Source organism: Amblyomma mixtum, chromosome 3 (assembly GCF_055824585.1).
Source record: "Amblyomma mixtum isolate Tamu chromosome 3, ASM5582458v1, whole genome shotgun sequence".
Classification (NCBI taxonomy): Eukaryota; Metazoa; Arthropoda; class Arachnida; order Ixodida; family Ixodidae; genus Amblyomma; species Amblyomma mixtum.
This window is the reverse complement of record NC_143014.1, coordinates 37,967,961-37,988,934: the sequence shown is the minus strand read 5'-3', so window position 1 is coordinate 37,988,934 and position 20,974 is coordinate 37,967,961. Positions and strand designations below refer to the sequence as shown.

The window sequence follows — 20,974 nt, the reverse complement described above, 5'->3', positions numbered from 1 at the left end:
CAAAAAAAAAAAGGTGGGCGGAAGTGTTCTTTTGTGGCTTGTTTTTTTTAATCATCACCAATCTGTAATGACCCGCGTGGACTTGTGGATGACTTCTACACGAAAAACAATGTCAAATGCATGACAAAGGCCTAGCCCATATCCCTCCAATTAACCCGGCCCTCTGCCAGCAGCAGCCAGCTTGTCGCTGCAAACCTCATAATCTCATCTGCCCATCTGACTCTCTGCCGCACCCTGCTACGCTTGCCTTCTCTTGAAATCCACTTAGTTGCCCTAAGGGACCATTCGTTATCTTCTCTTCACATTACATGGAACTCACATTTGTTTCCTGACCCACTCCTGCTTTCTTCTTGTTTCTTAACGTTACACCCATCATTAAGAGAAAAAAAATACACTACAAATTCAAGGGTTCTTGAGGACCTACAAAAATTTCAAGACTCTCTAGGCCCTTGAAAACAAATTTTTCATATTCGAGGGTTTTCCAAGGTTTTCAAGGACCCACATAGAACCTGTTTGCAATATGTCTAGATTTCCTTTCTGCTTCGACATAAACTTACGCAACAATGGCTAGCCTGGGAATGGTGAACATGAGTGCTGGGTCATAAGTGTCCACCATCTCCTGGGGCACGAGCTTTACCTTGATTGCTCTGAAATTTCAAGCAAAATTTGTAAGTATATTGCCAACATTTGCTAACAAAATAGCATACTTCTTTAGAAGAGATGAGGCTTGGGCATGTTGGTATGACATACTTAAGGGAAATAAATAGCGCACAAGAGAAGACGGGACAAGCGAGGAGACACAGACAAGCGCTAACTTTCAACAGACTGTTTTGCAATAAACCGTCTGTTGAAAGTTAGCGCTTGTCTGCGTCTCCTCGCTTGTCCCGTCTTCTCTTGTGCACTATTTATTTCCCTTAAATACTTCTCTACAAACAACAATATGCGATGACATCACGGCATTATGGCATTAGCTGTTAGATGCTTGCAGGTATTGCCAAGCGAACCTTCACAGAACACTTGTGAAGTAGCACATAATGCACAAGACATGGGCACTTACCAAACTGCGACATTAGCCCCCAACAATTTCTAGATGCAAGGGATCACATGCTAATTAAATTTAAGCATTTAAATTCTGCAATTTTAACAGTGTCAGAGTACAGCTTCCTGGTCATGTGCATGCAACCTGTCACCATGCTATGAAGCTGCACAAAAACAAACCTTTGCAATGTCTCAGAAAATAGCACCACAACTTGCTGCTGTAAGTGGTACTCCTTGGCAGACTTCACAGGTACCATAGCACTCACATAGCTGTAAAGATTAAAAAAAAAAAATCATTAAAGAAGTGACCACAAAAATTACTTTAAATATGCTGAAGATGATTACCTCAATTCAAATTCAGCAAAAAGTCTATCAAATGTCTTCAGTGCTTCTTTCAGCTGTGGAAAAGAAATTATCAATGCAAAAATTAAAATTAAAACATGACAACATAAATAAATCAGTATTGTGAACAAGCTGGAGGGAATTGCTTTATTTTTTTTTTTTTCAATGTTTCCTACATGAAACATCAGATTAATCAGGGCATGTTTAATGCTCACATTTATGACCCTACACATAAAAGCTAAAATGAAACAAAAACTACCACACATAATCTTGCACTCTGTTCTACACAGAAAGCTAATGGACTTCAACAGCTTTGAACTGGTTATCACCTTTCTTAGGAGGGATATACACAGTGCTATCAGTGAAAAATATGCCACAGGTATAAAACAACTGAGCTTGTGAGGCACTGGAGCTTCCTCATATACACAAACACGTTGCAAAGATACGCAAAACTGGACAAGTGTTTTTGGAACAACGAGCACATGTATCAGAGGCTATTACAGTTCCAACTTTGCTAGATAACTTGTTTATATGCAATTCACAGAGATGACAAAGACAAAAAAATTGTTTTGGGCATCTACAAGCCCTACCATTTGATGATTTTTTTTTTCTCTAGTACCTTGTTATAAACAGTTCGGGGAATGGCAATGGTTAAGTTTGCTTCAAAGTTCCCCATTGCAATCTTCTTTAGCCGCTAGAAGTCAGTCCACTTAAAGCACTCCACTTATAATAAAAGCTCGCATACAGCAAACAAAAGCATCACGACTGCTCCAATGTGCAATAGACCATTGATGATAAGCCTTATTCTCATCGGCAAGCAGGTGACATACAGAGATGCAGACATACACACTGTTTACAGTGAAAGCATGCTATCACCTATCACTCCTTGACATCATGTCAAGAAAATTTTGAAGAATTTTGAAGTAGTTATCCATACATGCAACCACTTGCAGTACATCCTTTATAAGCACCAGAAGCATAGCAAGAATGCAGCCTTTACTATTGACCTTTACTAATGAATTACCTTGCTTCATGGTCTACATGCAAGCTGGAACGTCACATTTCGTACTGTATTGTAAAATGGCATGCCATGCCAATGCCTACCTTCTCTGGATACTCATGTGGATTGCGAAGGCACTGTTCACGTAAAAGGCAACGAACATTGTCCAAAGACCTTGTGAGTGCCCTTGCCAACGGGCGCATCTGTGAGCTCTCCACTTCTCTGTTCATGATGTTTGAGCCAGCAGCCAGACACTGCAATTTATTAAGACAATGTCCTTACACCCTGATCACACAACCTTCCTTGCAAAACTCTCATACCTCAGCACCAAACCACAGAAGGCCCGACATGTTCTCTTGCAGCACATCATCAGGAAACTTGGCACGAAAATCTCGGTCTGCCCGAGTATCAGGGATAGCTTCATTCATGATATCATGGCAAATCCCCAAGACCTGTGATTAGCAAGTGCAAAACAGAATTATCACACATGACTCAAGCAGAACAATACAACACTGCCTTACTCTGTCTTGGCAGACGCGAAGTTGGTTGATCAGGGCGGAGCATCTATCTGGGTCCTTCCGGCCATCAAAGCTGTCCAGTTCAGTAGCCACAAGATTAAGCTCCTGATCAGCCCAATAGAACTGAGCTAGGGCTGAATTATCCTCCTTCTGCAAATGCAAAGCAGAATTTGCCAACACACTTCAGCTATTTTCATTCCATGAACAACACACGCCAGAGAAATTGCTGAGTAACAGCAGTCAAGCAAGGGGAATCCAATTAATGTTTGCAATGAAAGACATGAAACTGTTATGGTATATGCTTGTAGCCATGTAATACAAGTTCTGTTGCACTAGGTGAAGAACAAAATTAGCACATCTTTACTAAATGCTACATAGCCTGCAGACTACCCTCTTAAAGCCAGCAAAGGACCAAACACAATCCATCTCTATGTGGTGACACCTTTCCTGATGCGCCATGTTTTCCAGGACTTCCAGATTTCTGTTCAGCTACAGCTCTGGTGAACCATAACAAAAATCAGTCAAATTTACCAGCTACTCAAATGTTATTTTATACTCCTGATAGGATAGCCAAAGCTGGAGTTTCCTATAACTTGATTAAAACCGACATATGCTCTATCAAATATGCAAGTCTAATAACTGCAAAAAATAGCAATTTCAAAAAACAGTGCTACTTTCCAGCAAATATTTTCATTTCACACAAAAGTATCATCAAACGCCAACCTGTAGCTGTCAACATGCTGTCAACAGTTTACCGTACATCAAGTACAGCTTTACCATATTTATGCTTCACTATTCCCCCAAAGCACTCACTTGCATAAGCTCCTAAGCTGCACAGCTCCTTCAGTAGCCACCATGCAATACGCCTGTACGTCCTCCAAACCTCAAGCCAATCTTGCATCAAAGAGCTCACCCCGTCAGTCCTCTCTTTGTGCAAGACCTGCCTTGCATGCTCCCAAGAGGTCTCCTCCATCAATAAAGGACTATGCTGACTCAGCTTACACCTCATATTTTGTAGCAAAATGATGATAAAAGGACAGTACTTCTGTTTCATATGTATTCTCACGAGCCAAAGAGGAAGTATTTTCAAACTACACATGAAACTTGTCGGCACAGAGCAATCTCGCAAGCATGGTACCCAAGGTGGAGACTTCGTGCACTGACCATGCTCAGCCCCGACGGTGCTCTAAGGATTTCGCAGCCTCAACACTTGACCTTGTGGATGCAAGAGACAGCTTTGTGTGAAATGATGACACCTATTAGTCTTATTTTAGCTTCCCCAGATATGCTCCCAGCATGGACTATCGACAGGTGCCTGCCTGTCACTTTCGTTTCTGCTACTGTTCAGATTCGCTGCTTTCAGGAATTTTCTGATGGTACCGGGAACATTCTGAACTATTCTATGTCACCAGCAGTGTAGCGGACACAATTATCTGGAAGATGGCCTGGGGTCCATCTTGGTGCTGTATTCCAAAGCAGCCCAAAGCACTGAACGCGATCAATTCATTTTTTTTCCCACTGACTGGAAAGATTAGTATGAAGAATTCTGTAACTCTGAATAATCATTCTTTGCATAGTAGTGCACAAAACATATATTCTAGGTTTTTTATTCTCCTGTTTTCTGCCTAGGTACGTTTAATATTTTTGTTACTTTTGTAAGAGTCTCTCAAATTATGCCAACCAGATTTTTTTCTTTCACAACCAACATAGAATTCTAATACCTATACAGTGATGCACTGCAATAAAGAATTTTTAAATTAATGGGTGCAAAAAAAATTTACTTCACACTGAAATTGCCCACTTTCTCACAGTATGAAAAGCGTTTACAGCTTAACAATACACCCTTCCCAGAAGTTGAGAACAGCACCAGTACAGAATAGAATAAAGGAACCGAAATGATGCTAATAAAATCTGATATTAATTTTGCTACACCCAGAAAAAGGCAGCCAGTTGGATGAACAATGCACACTAAACGCATGGCCCTTTTATTGTTCTGCTGGCCATCCTTGCTGTTAATGCAGCAAAGAAAAACTTCACTCTACTTCATGATGCTATAAATTTTTATCCTTGTGCTCAACCAATGGAACACTCTTCTCAGCCCAGTGGAAATGGTGGCAACATCTGATGCATTCAGTATGTAATTTAGTCTGCATTTGGATTTCATAATATGCCAAATGAAACGCTCACTGCCTCTTAAAGCAATCATGCAGTGTGCAAGTAAACTCATAAGGACTTTCATCATTATTTGCTAGCTCTAACTGAAACATAGAGAGCTCTCAAACTAGGATATTGCTTATGGATACCCACTTTGATCGCTGCACTAGCCTAGCTCACCTGCAGCTTTTCATTAGTGCGCTGCTAGTGAACAGCTGGCATGCTATGCTTAAGAAGTCAGCTCCATAGCTAGGCTATATGTTTATCAAATGCTTTCGTTCTTGGAGACAAACCATGTTATACAGTATCCTTTTTCATGAACAATAGAGTGCTGTTGTGAAATGTGCCACTACAAAAGATGTGTCACAATGCAGCCGCGGCTAACAAATCATTGCGACACGTAGAGCATGTAGGAAAATGATTTCATTCAAGAAGAAAAGAGAAAGTCGGCGAGAGGGGTGGAAGTATTTCAGCGAGGCGCAGGTTCAATCATGCCGGAACTACTGACAAAGCTTCTGGCGCTCAGTTACAAAGACAGGGCAATTAGTAAGTCACTGAACAGGGGCCAGATTTTGGTAACTTGTTTGTGGGTCGCCATACGGGGCAGGAAAAGCAAACACGCGTCGCTAGGCCGTGCCATCACCGCTGCCACAGCCGACGCTATGCGGAAGAACAGCACGCAGCTCCAGGCCTGCTGATAACGAAGTCCCTCCGAGCTGCTCTCCTCCCCTCTTATTTTCGGAGGGCAGTGCAACGCCGACGGCAGCACCGCGAAACGGGCGCGTGACAAAGTGGACCCGTGCGACCTTGCGGAACGCGCGGAAGTGGCGCCAGGTCAGTGGAACTCTGAAAAGCAGGCCAACCGGTCCCCCTCGGCCGACCATCGCCGGAGAACGGCGGAACCTCTGGCGTTGCGACAGGCCGCCCAACCGCCCCTGCGGCCCGCCGGCGCCGCTCGGTACACCGCACCGGGTGGACAAGTAACAGCCCAATACCTGCGTACAGTACAATGCGGTACTAGAGTTATGTATCAACACGAATTTCCGCAATTTTTCCGCAAGCATGAATGCCCGGTTCCTCTGCGTCGATGTTATTTCGCTGCACAAGTTCACAACCGGAGGCCGCTCACACGCAGCCGGCTCATTATTACGCCGTTCAAAGCGCCAAACCTACAGCCTAGTCGACGAACAAGCAGACCAGCTGGGGCCTGCGCGCGAGAAGTCATCGTCAAGGTGGCAGTCAACTAGATCGCCCGGGCGAAGAGCGAGAGGCCGAAACAGACGCAACCAACTGACCCTCAGCACCCTACCTTGGAGATAACTGCGCGCCTAGTGTCAAACATAACCACGCTACCAACGGCCGTCCGGCCGAGATCACCATGCCCCGAATGAAAGCAGCGCCGTCGTGCCGGCCGGCGCAACCTTGGCAGCGCACGCGTGTGCCCGATCAGTGCCGCGAGCGGCGCGCAGGCGACCCGTTTCGATTCGAGCCGGATAAAGGGCACGGATGTCGGAGGCTGCGCAATACCTCATCGTGACGCAACGGGGCCTCTTCCGAGCTGGTCACGGTTTCTTCCACGTGCACCGATGCCGCCAAGACAGAGTACTGCGTGCGTCAAGGCTAGTGAGACCTGTTCAGCGCCCGTCGCTGTACCGGCGAGATAGAGACATATCTACAACCTCGCGAGAAAGCGTGTTTCGCTTTCGTGCGTGCCGCCCGGGACTGAAGAGCAGAGAAAAGGCGCCCGCCGACCCGATCCGGCGCAGTTTACACCACACAGCAGTGGTGTAGGGCGCAGGTAACTCAACACACAACGCGGAGTTAAGCAAGAACTAAGACAAGTAGCTCACACCAGCCTCATCGCGAATTTGAAATGGGCGTATCTATAAATGGCCAACCCACACTCAAACAGCAGCTTCCACCACCAACCTATCCCCATACGTGCACATGAGGGACAAACTAAAGGTGTCGTGTTTCCGCCGTTACAGCGCACGAAACGCAGTAGAACGCAAGCTAACTGCGCACTGCCGCGGCTCCAGTCTAGTGGTGAACGCCATAGTGAGAGGGACGGCAGAATTTCCGCGTACAAAGCCCATAACTGTGTAGGCAAAGCGCAACTACCACGCGAGCCACCACTGCATTCACCATCCGCCAAGGAAAGCTCTCAGTACCCCATTCAACATTTGCCGCAAACCTGGGCACAGCGGTAGGAAAAATGAAATCTAAATTAAAAATCAAAATAATGCAACAACTGCCACAAACAGATATAAAAGGACCTGACAGAAGCAAAGCGATGCCGCGCCAGTGAACTGTCCTTAAAGTGTGCGGCCAAATTCAAATCTAGATTTTGTTTCAAAACAACAATGCTCGACTTTTTATGTTTTAAAGATCCCTAAACACTCTGAAATATGTTGCAAAAGAAATTATATCCGTGCCGCGCTTCATTTCGAAGTTACAGCAGAACCCTTATACCGGTCTTTTGAAACCGAAACTAAGTTGTTTTTCTCTCTAATGTTGACAGGTCCACTTTGCTAGAGTATATATATTTAATGCTTCTTATGCTATCTGCTATTCTTACACTTGATTAGGTAATATATTACCTAAGAAGGGCCCCAAAAGGAATGTGCGAAGCTTGAATACAGTATGTGAAGTCAGTGGAAAAGGAAAGTTGAATGATGACTTGGTTGGCCAGCTACAGATCTGCTACTGCATCGCCATACGAGCGTGCAAGACCTTAAATTAAATAATCAAGCAGCACCAACCAGTCACTTTTCCTACAAGGCACGGCTTGCACCACCTGGATCAAACGGCTCATGTGGATTACAGAGATCTGAAGCACTGTGTCAAGGGAGCTATGCGCACAAAAGAGGCCTTCCGAGACAAGATGAATAACAATGCCAAAGCTTTAGTGATCCGTGCTCAGACAGACTCCTGTCTAAGTTTACACAGCAGAATATGACATGCAAATAAGTGCTTCGACGTGCTGGTTATTTAGCGGGCCCCCAACTTATACTGTAATACTGTAGTCATAGTACGGACACTGTAAGGCAGGCGCTCGCACAGAACCACCGTATTATTCAAGAAGGCTTGCATTACTAAAGATTACCAGAGGATAAAAAGGGCCTAGTGTCCATCAGGTAACCACAAGTAAGTTGGGGGATTCCCCTAAACATTTGACTAAGTAAGAAAGAAGAGACGAGCAGTAAGTCAAGCAAAAGCAGACCTCACTGTGTCGTAGGGGTGCCCCGCTGAGTATGGTGCATTTCTTGCTTATACGTAATTACTTTTGTTACTTTAACATTATTTGAAAGCTTACTTCGTTTTTCTCAAAACAGCTTTGTGCTGAACATTGTCATGCAACTGGTTTGGTTTGGTTTATGGGGTTTAACGTCCCAAAGCGACTAAGGCTATGAGAGACGCCGTAGTGGAGGGCTCCGGAAATTTCGACCACCTGGGGTTCTTTAACGTGCACTGACATCGCACAGTACACGGGCCTCTAGAATTTCTCCTCCAAAGAAATTCCAGCCGCCGCGGCCGGGATCGAACCCGCGTCTTTTGGGTCAGCAGCCGAGCACCATAGCCACTGAGCCACCGCGGCGGCCATTGTCATGCAACTATTGATAACTCTTCTGTGAACGAATATTTTTAATTAAAATTTTGTGCGACTATTCCTAACATATAGGGACACACAATGAACTAGAATAAATAAAATATAAATACAAAAGTTTTGACATTACAGCTCACTGTTTGAATAGGTACAATCAAGCTGTCATTTCTGTTCACATTGCTCACTTCTTTGAAGATTACATCCTTAATCGTAATACATTTATCCTAGTTGACTGCACAGCTACATAAATGCCCAAGCTTTTTTTCGTTTCGACATTTCATCGGTTACTTACCACTACACTCAATTTTAATGCACTTCTTCACAATAAACTAAAAAAATATAAACTGCACCGTTGTTTACATGTTAAATAACATGACAAGGTAAATAAAACGCGCTCAATCAGATAAAATAGAAATCTATAATCCTGACTGTTGATTCAAAGACATTTACAAGTGGCCTCCCACCCTAAGGCCGCGATGGAAACTACGCATGCGCGCTGAGCCAGTGCCATGCGCCGGTACCATTTGCAGAGTTAGTCCTCCTCGCACAAGCGGATTCGGCGCAACGCCTGCCATAGGGCTGGCCGGGGCCGCCACAATGAGGAAGCCCAGATCAGAAGCGCAGCATTGCGTGAGCGCATTTGAATAGCGCCAGGTGTAACGGAACGGCGACATCAACTCCGCACCGGTTCGCCTGGCTCGTTACCCTGCAGCGTGAGGGTCGAGCGAACCTGGGCGACGGTTTCGAAATCAAGCTGCCAGCTGAATCTTTCACGGCAAAAACACCCTATCTCCTCTGTGACAGTAAACGAACTGCGGAAATGCGTTTTCGACAAGCGACCAATTTTTGCGCAACTGGTGAACAGCGGACACGTTTCAGTATCAGCCAAGCAGCCCGTTTTCAGCGACTGGTATCCCCCCCCCACGTGGATACCAGTCTTGTTCCACGTGGACTATCGAACCGCGCCCTGACGAGCGAAATGACGCAGAGAGAAAAAAATCTCCGTAGTGTGGGACTCCGGATTAATTTCGACCTACTAGGATTCAGTTTTATGCATTTAGCCTCTACGGAAGTGCGGCCGCCGCGGACAGATTTGATCCCTCGACCTCAAGCTCACCACGTTCGCGGCACAAGCGTCATGCCGACATCGCTCCACTCGTCGACGCGAAAGGGAGAGGCATGCCCAAAGACCGCCTTCCACGTAATGTCCTAATGTGGCTCTGCACGCATTTCCTTTGAAAGCAACAAAGCAGTCTCTCATTCGCCGCGAAAGCCGCGCTAAATACAGCGACAAGGAGGAAAAAAAGAAGTGCTGCATTTCTTTCCGGTGTGCGTCACCATTCCTCGCAATGACTCGACCAACTCGCCGTTATGAACAGCTTGAGGCAAAGCACTTTGTGGTCGTCGACACAAAGTGTTTCCTGCGTCAGTGAGTTCGCAACAGACCAGGTGCAACGCAGAAATCACAGGCCGAAGGGCGCACATTCACTGTTGCCATGCGAGCTCGTTGGCTCTGCTTACGAACGTGCCCGTTCAAAGTGCGAAGTTTTGCGAGGAAAGCTCTGCGGCACGGCTGAACGCCGAGCAGAGCTGAACACGGTGCGTAGAGAAAATTACACCGACTGCCTCACTTCCGCCAAAGACGGGTGCAATAACACCCTGAACAACGCATTTCAAACCAGTTATCTTGGTTGCGTTTCCTTCTTTTCAACGATACCGACTCTTGAGACAGACTGGCTTTCGTGTAGTAGTGAATTAAAACTATGCAGCAGCGATTATATCGCAGTTTTTTCGTGCCTCGCGTGGAGCTTTGACGTCACAGTCATCGTTCGGCTGATAAAACTAAAACAGCCCGAGACAGAAAGTAAATTATAAATTATTTAGCGGTCGAGCATACAATACTGTCTTGCCCGTCATTACAAGAAGATAACAGCAACCAAAGATCAGGTGTCTATACTCCTTTATGGTAACCTGGCAGAGCACGTCTCTACATTTATTTATACCCGTGCCCACAGCGCCATAAAAAGGGGAACAAAAAAAAAAAGTACAGGTGAACTGTCATGTGAACGAAAAAATTCAGGGGGCACTTTGGCTCTCTAAGTGCTGCAAGGCGAAAGCGTTTCCTGGCGCACTGTGGGTAACCTCATTACTCCGAATCAGCGCACTCTGACGTCATAACTATTTTGACCAACCGAAAAGCGTGACACCTCTGCTGACAACCTTCTAATAATTGAACGCTCAACCTTTCTTGTAAACCAGCGCAACGGCTCCAAGCAAACAAGGAAGGGACAAAACACAGCGCTGAACTAACAGAATGGTTTTATTCAGGACATCAGTACCTAAGTACACGCCGGTATCACAGAAAAGCAGAAAAATATACCAGGTGTCCCAGCTAAATGTAACGAAGCTTTTAACAAACACGGGATGACCTAGCCGTCTGAAACCAACTGAGGGTTCTTCGCGTGACCTAGTCTGCAGTATTTTTTTCGTTTTTCAAGGTTAATTAGTTAAGCTTAATTAGCTAACTTTTTAATTATTGACTTGATGAACAAATTGTCAATGGAAAAGTTGTAGATGGCTTTGAAAAACAGCTCACTGAAATATTTGCAGCAACGAACTATTTACGTAAAGTAGTTTTTTTGCCGGCCTCTAACCGTAATTCGGACAATAAAAAAAAAAGCTTGCACGTGACAACCGTGCCACTTCAACGTCCTTAGAGAATAAAATCCTGTTTTCCTGCAGTCCTCTCCTCGATGAGACATTGGGGCAGAGATGCGAGCGAGCAGCTGGTCACGTGATAACTTTCTTTTAAGGCCGATAAAAGAAGCTACGTAAATCGTACCGTGATGGAAACAGCACTACTAGCGGTTTCTCGAGGCGATCTAAAATATTTTCATTGACACTTTTTTCCTGCAGTCAATAATTAGAAAGTTAGCTAATTAAGCTTAACTAATTAACTTTCAAGAATGAAAAAAATACTCGAGACTAGGCCATGCGACCCTGAACAGCCTTTAGTTGGTTTCACTGGACTAGGACACTTCGTCTTTTTTAAAAGGTTGGTTACATTTAGCTGGGACACCCGGTAGAGAACAACACGTTCCACAAGCTAATCATTCCGAGCGTGCGAAAGCTTTGTCGATGCACGTAATCTAGGATATCAAGTATTCGTGCTCTTCGAGATAGTAACAGAAGAGGTGCTTATGCATTCCGTACATAGCCTCATAATCTCTGACGCCTCAATTACCTCTATGGTGAGTTGGTCTTTGCTTTTCGCTATAATTTTGCTCTTCTCGAACATTGGTCGGCATGAACAATCACGACAATGAATCCCGATATGGCGGACGGCATTCTTCACGTTACTGTTGTGCTCCTTAAGTCTCATTTAAACAACGACCAGTTTGGCCGACGCACGATCCACCACAGGACAAAGGAATTGAATACACGAACTTATCTCGGCACTGAACGCATTTTTTTTCATGGTTCTTCGCGCACATAGGAACATCACATGTTTTTTCAGGCCGATTTACGCGCGCGCATAAAGACCTCAATTTTACAGGGGTTGAAAAAACATCAACTCCAGCTCGTTTTCCTATTCTTTTCAGATTGTGGGATAGAACATGAATGTGTGGAATTACGGATGCATTTTTTCCTCGGCTGACTTGGTTGAACGCAGCACCAAATTTCAACTTCTTCAGCATACCCTCTGCCACCGAAGTTGTACAGCTCAACCTTTGTATTGGAGGGGCCTGTACAGGCAACCTGCGATGAAGCTTGCCGTGTCCATCGCAGCGCCGCCTGGCAAGCAGCTTTTTTAGGCGCACCCTAGTGCTTTTCCATGCAACCTGCCCTGCCAGCACCTATCGGCATGAGTTTCCGCGCTCTACCGAAATCACAGGTGGCGTGCGTCAGCTAACTGAGTGACGTCCTGAGCACCTGGGCAAGTAATGCTATCAGCGCGCCTCTCACCATTCAGAATGTGACATCGCGCGTTCGTCGCGACCCAAGCGGCCAATGGCAGCGGTTTTGAGGCGAGCAGTGGAGCAATGGCAGCATCGCCTGGGCACTGCATGAATTAAGGTTATCTCGCTCCCCACGCGCTTTAGAACAAGTGTTTTCTGCACTGTCAAGATTCCTCGCAACACTCCGAAAGTGATTAATGGCAAAGCTCACTTTAATAAAAAAAATTGTGCTTATCTGCAGGCTGCAACTTATCCGCACAGGAACAATGAACCCACCTCTATCCTATATGGACAATCGAAAAGAGCTCTCCCCCAGTGTCCCTTCTCACATCTGCCCGGGATCACGCGATTCGGCGCCCTCGTTCGTTCATGCTATCTTTGGGGAGCCAATGCACAGACGCGGATGTGGTGGCGTACTTGGTCGGCCCTGTAAACTGCGGAGCTTAACGTCCCGAAGTGACACGCAGGAAGCTATGAGGGACGCCGTAGTTTAGAGCTCTGGTTAGTTTACGTCATATGCGGTTCTTCAAAGTGCGCTGACATCGCCCAGCACACGGGCAGCGAGTTTTGCATTTCGCCTCAGCTGAAACGCGGCCGAGATTGAACCCGGGTCCTCCGGCTCAGTAGCCGAGCGCACTAAAATACTTAGCCCCCGCGGTGGGCGGCCATATAAACGAGAACAGATTTAACAAAACCTCTTGAAAATATGCTGTGGTCGCTTTTGAAGTGCCCTTTACAGTCTGAAGAAGGCACATCGAAGTGCCGGAATTACATTCAAAACATCGCAAAAAGGGAAGGATGCCCTATGCATGTCAAAACAAACATACTCCCATATATTTTAAATACTGAGGACTTTTCTCTGTCCCTTTCCATCTTCACTGACATATGCTTGTACAGCGCCGCTGCTTGCTGATTACTTGCTTACGAGTAACGGGAGGTCCCGCGCATAGTCACTGACAAAGTTAAAAAAAAATTACTGTTGCCCCCGTGCACGCTCGCACATGGGGGAACCTTGACAAGTGAGGAGACTAGCAACGACCGAAACGCGCGCCAACGGACATATGGAACTACACAGATCTATTACCAGCCACTCGCACCTCCGCGAGACGCACAGTAAGAACGAGCTCACCAAGCGACATTTATTCTTGGTCGCTGCATGACCAAGCTGCGGACTATAGCACGTCGAGACCAGACCACGCTGCAGATCAAGAAGGGCAACTGTGATCGGTGCAGTGTAACGACGTGGTAGATGCGACAGTTCGGCCCAGTCTTCAGTGCATGCCACCGTGCAATCAAGGACCGCAGCCTGACGGAGAAAACACTCACAAGCGTCAGCGCTATTGAAAGACAGATAGTGGATGAGTCCGATAAAGGAGGGCTCCCCGTTCCACATACGCTCCACAGACAATGAAAATGCGCGCAGCTCGGAAACAGCTTCGGATCGGCGGTTCCTGCGGTTCTTGGCAGTGGGGCTAAGTTGAACACGGGGACCACGCAGACACATTACGCGCACAAGGTCGCGAAGGAAACTGTGCACATGTATATGAGGACAGAAAGAAGAAAGAAGGGTCCCCCCTTATTCCGATCAGTGCGCAGCTGGGGCTGTTGTTACGCCACGAATATGTCGCTTGCAATTTTTCTACCACTCATTCACGGGGCGCAGAAAAGAAAAATCGCAAGACGAAGCTGACGGCGCCGCTGCGTGCAGTGGAGGCAAAGAGGTACTTCCACTGTAACAAAAAAAAAGCAACTACAGAGATACAGGGGACAAATGAAGGTGGAGACATACGACGCGCCTATCGTACGCGCTTTTTCTCTCCTCTGCCCAAGTCTTACTCATGCAACTGTCAGCATGCTGCCGACTTCTCCCCCGGCCCAGGCAGGTTCCGAGAACTGCTAACTGCTTCGGCCTTCGGACAGCACGCACTTCCACAGATTTATGACCCGAGGGAAGCAGACCTCGACCCCGACGAAAACACACCGCGCCTGCAAAAGGTCATCAGCATTTCAGAGCCACGGGCTCTTCGTGGAAAAGAGGGGACCCCGCGACGCCTCCCGCACTCCGAAGGGAAGAGGGGAAACCTCATACGACCGGGGAGGGAAGAAACGGACCGAGTCGACACAGAGAGACGGCGCCAGGGGGAGACAGAAAAGGAGAGTCGACAGAGTGCGGACGCGGCGAGTGCAGCTCAGTTCGCACGGCGCGATCTCCAGTGAAAGCGTTGACTGGCATCCCTGTAAATATTCTAAAGCGACCTCAATAAACAAGTTTTAACCATCCACTGAGTGTCCGCTAACATGGCGCAGTCGACAGGATGTCAGTCCAACACAATCTCTGAAGACGCAACGGCCCAACGGCGAACCTCCTCGACGCACTCCGACTCAACGGTCGTCTACTCGCCGCTGTGCTCCGTCGACCGCAACCTCCTGGGCACCGCTACGAAGAGACAGCTTGTGGACGAACTGAAATCACGTGAACTACCGTGCTCCGGAAGCAAGGACGAGCTGATCGCACGAATCCTCGAAGACAACATTCGACAACGAGTCTCCGACGAGATGGACACGCCAACGACAAACCAGGCTGCCAACGACGACGACAGGCAGGCGTACCTGGAGGCGCTTTCCACAATCAAGGAGCTCCGTGCCGAGATGGAGATCGTGCGAACGCAGCTCGCCCAAGCTACCACGGCCATCGCACCTGGAGTGCACGGCAACGTCAGCCCAGCTGTCCCAACGCCGACGGAAAACGTCACGAGTTCCGGACGAAGCCCGGCACAATTCGGAGTTCCTGCTGACGGCACGAGAGCTGGAACGACGGAAAGATCACCAACGGCAAGTGGCAATCACGCGTACTACGACACGGGACCGAACGGCAGTGCACAAATACCGCTGCCTTGCACCACCACTGACGGTACACCAAATATGGCAGCTATCCTGGCAATGATCGCCACCACGCAGGCGCAGCTAGCCACTGCATTGACGAGGACTCCCGCAGCCACAGCACCGGTACAGATCCACTCTACGAGCGACACGTCATCCGCCATACCGCTTTATGACGGATCTCCGCAGCAGAGTGTGCACGGCTGGATCTCGCAGGTCGAGCGCATCGCAGCACTTGCGCACTGGACGGAGTCACTAACGCTAGCCAGCGCAGCGACACGTCTGACGGGAGCCGCAAGAGACTGGAACAGCTCCTACGGAACGAGGTGTGACACCTGGCTCGAGTGGAAGGAAGCCCTCGCCTCTCGCTTCAAACGAAAGCTCTCTATGCAAGATTTTCTCGACCTCCAGGCAAAACGACGCCTTGAAACCACCGAGTCCATCGTGGAGTACATGTACTCGAAGAACGCAGTACTTGACAAGGCGCCGTACCCGCTGGCCACTGAGGAAAGGATATCCCTCATCCTGAGCGGCATAGACGACAACACCTGGGCGAATCCACTGGCGGCGCAGTGTTGCACCACGGTGACCGAGCTGATCGACCGTGCAGCTCAACTTGACTCGCGACGCCGCACCACAACCGCGCACACCCGCGACGCCAAAGATGAATATCCCGCTTCTACGAGACAACGAGGCCAAGCCAGGCGAGTCAGCGAGACGGCTAACGCTCCTCAAAGCGAACGACGCCAGTACTCACGACCTCTCCAGCCAAGATACGGTACAGCAAGAGCGTGCTTCAACTGCGGCGACGTTGGCCACCTGTCCCGCGAGTGCAGCAGGCCAAAGACCGCAGCTACCATCAGGGCTGAGCAACGGCGATCTGGCAGCAGCAACGACACCAACAGGGACGGGCCACCCATCAGGCAAGCAAATTGCTTTTTGCAGTCTACCGGCGGCACGTTGCCAATCGTTACCGGCCACGTAAATAACAGACCGCTCAAGATCTGTATCGACAGTGGAGCCAACGTGTCAATAATGAGCGAAGATGCCTTGAGCCCCGACATTCGTACGCACGCCCGATTGGCTTCGGAGGAAATTCAAGTGTTGAACCGCTGCATTAGACCGACGCGGGCGGCAACGTTAGATGTTGAAGTTGGAGCGACGAAGGTGTTTCTCCGAGATGTCGTCATAACGCCGCTACCGGAATCTATCGATCTGATTCTCGGATCGGACTGGCGCCGCGCTGCGAACGTCGACGTGACCTTTCATCCTACCAACGACGTGACTCTCGTGCAAGTCACCAATATCGTCGACGCGCCATCGAGCTCGCACGGCCCGACTCCAAAGTTAACAAGACACACGGGAGAGGCTTTGGTGGCCTCGTTTTGCCGTCAGGCTAATGAGCCTGCTCCCGACGACTGCGGCTTTGTGCGGCTGGGTGCGAAGGTCCATCTCCCCGATGACGACTATATTACTCTTGTGGAAGACGCGGTGTCGAAAATGACCACGCGAGCAAACGAGAGCGAGAGGGATGCGCTAAGATCTATCCTGCTGAAGCACCACCAAGCTTTCACGTCGAAAGCAGACGCACTGGGTATGTGCCCCCACGCCGAACACAGCATTGAACTGCGCGACAGCGTGCCGGTCACATCGAGACCGTACAGGTGTTCTCCGGCTGACCGCCGGTTTATTAGAGAGCAGGTGGACGACTACCTTGCCAAAGGGATAATCCGGCAAAGCGAGAGCGAATACGGCGCTCCAACGATCGTGGTAGACCAACCGCTCCACCCGACAACCCCGCGAAGAATGGTGCACGACTATCGCAAGCTGAACGAGAAGACGGTTAACCCTTCATACCCGATGCCGATCATGGAGGACGTCATCGACGACATCATGAGGGAAGGCTCGGTTTGTTTCACCGTGCTGGATGTGAAGGCAGCCTTCCTAACCATCCGAGTAAAGGCCGAAGACGTTCACAAAACAGCTTTCGTCACCCCAGACGGCAAATACGAGTACCTTCGCATGGCTTTTGGCTTCTGCAAGGCACCGCAGACGATGCAGAGAGTGATGCGCCGCACGTTTGACGGCCTAAGCAGAACATCGACGTATATGGATGACGTTGGACAGGGAGCAGCAACGGTGACAGAGGCGCTCGACATGCTCGAAGAGGCGCTGAAAAGAATAGTCGTCAACGGCCTGAAAATGGACATACGAAAATGCCAGTTCGTGCGAGACAAGGTCCAGTTTCTGGGATACGTCATCTCAGCGGAGGGGCGGACGCTGGACGAAACAAGAGTTGCCGCCATCGACAAGTTCGAGCCGCATCGCAACGAGAAAAAGCTATACTCCTTCCTCCAGTTCGCGAACCATTACCGCAAATTTGTACCCGAGTTCTCCAAGCTCACGCACCCGTTGCGCCAACTCCTCGCAAAGGATACTGCATTCGTTTGGACAGGCGAATATCAACAGATTGTCGACGCTGTGAAGACTGCCCTGAAGAGTCCGCCCACACTGGCGAGCTTCCGCCTCGAATGTCCGACCTACGTGCACGTCGACGCCTCCCAAACAGGACTTGGGGCAGTGCTGTCACAAACACAAGACGGCAAGGAGCGTATAATCGAGTATGCAAGCCGATCTCTGAACAAGCACGACAGGGGATTGCACTCTAACATGCTTGAGTGCATGGCTCTTCATTGGGCTGTCACTGAGAAGTTTGCCATCTACCTCCGAGGAGGTCCACGCTTCACGGTGTACACGGACAATTTCAGCTTGTCGTACCTGGTGAAAAAGGGTGCAACCAATCGCAGATTCGCAAGATGGACCCTCGACCTTGCGGAGTACACCTTTGACGTGAAGCATAAGCCTGGACGCCAGAACACCGCGGCAGACGCACTCTCGAGGCAGTCGGACGACATCGAACCGAGCGAGGAGCAACTTCCGGCTCGCGACCTCTCCTGCCTTACCGTCGTCGCCAGTAGACACAGCCGTCTACGCGAGCTGCAAGAGAGCGACCCAGATTGTCAAAGGTTCCGGACCGAAGCTAACGCTGGTGCATCCGACTACGAGATCGAGGACGGCATCGTTATCAAAAGGTCAATCCAGAATGGTCGCATCTGCAAACGAGTGATTGTGCCCGCCACTCTGCGAAGCAGCGTCATGGTGGTTTTCCACGATGGCAACGGCCATCTCGGCACCGAGAAAACGAAGGACCTAATGCAGAAGAAGTACTGGTGGCCATCCATGGCTAAGGACGTCCGTCAATACGTAGAGTCCTGCCACACGTGCCAGATGGTAAACGCCCGCACCACACGAAACGAAGGGTGCCTCAAGCCCAGAGACGTTCCAAACGAGCCAAACACCGTCATCTCGTTAGATCACATGGGACCACTTGACGGAAGAAACGGCTATGTGCTTGTTTGCATTGACCACGCAACGAGGTACATGGACGCCGTGGCCGTGCCGAGCACTTCGTCAGAATACTACCTCAAATTCCTGACGGAAAGGTGGATACCGAGATTCGGAGTTCCCAGTATCGTAATTACCGACCAGGCTAAAGGCTTCGTAAACAAGCGAACTGCACAACTTCATAACCGATTCGGAATAACCCACGTCAATTCTCCCCCATACTGGCCTCAATCCAACGGGCTGATCGAAAGAATGGTCGGAACTCTCAAGCAGGTGTTGCGCAAGACCATCGAAGACAGCAACGCATGGAGGAAGCAGCTTCCCAGAGCCACGTTCGCCATTAACGCCACGAAACACCGCCACGGAAACCGCAGCCCCTTCTGGCTAATGCACGGGTACGACCCGAAGATACCCGGGGAAATCAACATCGCATCTGTTGAGAACGAGATGAGCGCCGCAGAGAGGCTCCACGATCTCGCAACAGGACGTGCGGACATGCGGGACGGTCTTCTCGACAGTCAGCTAGATTCAGTGTCCCGATACGACTCGAGGCGACGGGCACCAAATTTTCATCCTGGAGATGTCGTCGTGCTCGAAGTTGGCGCGCGAAATACACTGGATGCCCGCTACGAGGGACCCTTTGAAGTGGCAGCACTTATCGAGCCGAACCTCGTGGCCATCGAAAGATTAGTCCATGTGCCCGGAAAAATAAATCGCAAGACAGTAAACGTGGAGCAGCTGAGAAGATACAAAGAGCGTGATTTGATCCCCGATGAGTTGGCATCACCTTCCCGAAACGCTTGCACCTGAGGACAGGCGCAAAAAATTGGGAGGGTCGTGTCAGCATGCTGCCGACTTCTCCCCCGGCCCAGGCAGGTTCCGAGAACTGCTAACTGCTTCGGCCTTCGGACAGCACGCACTTCCACAGATTTATGACCCGAGGGAAGCAGACCTCGACCCCGACGAAAACACACCGCGCCTGCAAAAGGTCATCAGCATTTCAGAGCCACGGGCTCTTCGTGGAAAAGAGGGGACCCCGCGACGCCTCCCGCACTCCGAAGGGAAGAGGGGAAACCTCATACGACCGGGGAGGGAAGAAACGGACCGAGTCGACACAGAGAGACGGCGCCAGGGGGAGACAGAAAAGGAGAGTCGACAGAGTGCGGACGCGGCGAGTGCAGCTCAGTTCGCACGGCGCGATCTCCAGTGAAAGCGTTGACTGGCATCCCTGTAAATATTCTAAAGCGACCTCAATAAACAAGTTTTAACCATCCACTGAGTGTCCGCTAACACAACTTTTTTAGAGCTGATGCAGGGTTGACCGTTCCACGCTTCATGACCGCTAAATGTGACTGATGCCTGTCCACCGACCAAACAATGCGTCCACCGCAAAGAAACCGCGGCTGCACCAGCTAAACAAGCATGACTGAGGCATCAGGTCCGTGTACCTCTCGTCAGAGTACCTCATTAAACAGTCACTGCTGACTTTGTACCATTCTTTGTCATCTCGCCTTCGATTCGAATGCGTGAACAAAAAAAAGTGCCCTAATTTCGGCCGGTAGAAACGCTAGCGGTTCAAGCCGCCGCCAGCATAAATACAGGAGTAGAGCACACACACACACAACGGCGTCAAAATGAGCTTTCAACCAAACGCGCGTGCAAAACAACGCCCATCATGACTTGTCCGCGCAGCAAACCGTGGACGATATCAGCGTTCCGCCCTTCAGAAGCTGCGAAGGTCGTCCGCACCACTTTGCAGACTCCGGCACAGTAGTCCTGACCCCGGTGTTGTCGGATCGGCCTTCAGCAAACCTCTCTACAAACATTACATACAGCAGAGGGGCCCATAACCCGCGAATCTATTGCGACATCCGACAACGCGCGCCCATACTGCAAATAACTAAGCCAGCGGAACGCATTAACCAAGCGCACCCTACACAGTCTGGTGCGGTAACTGCACAAGCGCCGCTCATAACAATGAGTCAAGGTTCGCTTCACTAGCGGATGACAAGAAGAGCGACCTGCACGTGCCAAGTGAAACAGAGCCTTACTCGCGGCCATCATATACTGC

At 49.2% G+C, this 20,974-nt stretch overlaps 1 protein-coding gene across 1 annotated transcript in view; it reads right to left on the bottom strand.

Annotated features, from left to right (window-relative positions):
- LOC149349717 (lateral signaling target protein 2 homolog) overlaps nucleotides 1–20,974 on the bottom strand; it is a 50,954-nt gene that overhangs the window by 14,800 nt on the left and 15,180 nt on the right. Inside the window, exons 2-7 of the mRNA XM_089578755.1 lie at nucleotides 2,902–3,048; nucleotides 2,701–2,832; nucleotides 2,485–2,634; nucleotides 1,384–1,436; nucleotides 1,219–1,308; nucleotides 558–647 (exon numbers count right to left, since the gene is read on the bottom strand). Of these exons, the coding sequence (XP_089434881.1) occupies nucleotides 558–647; nucleotides 1,219–1,308; nucleotides 1,384–1,436; nucleotides 2,485–2,634; nucleotides 2,701–2,832; nucleotides 2,902–3,048 (662 nt within the window). The remainder of the gene's footprint in view (nucleotides 1–557; nucleotides 648–1,218; nucleotides 1,309–1,383; nucleotides 1,437–2,484; nucleotides 2,635–2,700; nucleotides 2,833–2,901; nucleotides 3,049–20,974) is intronic.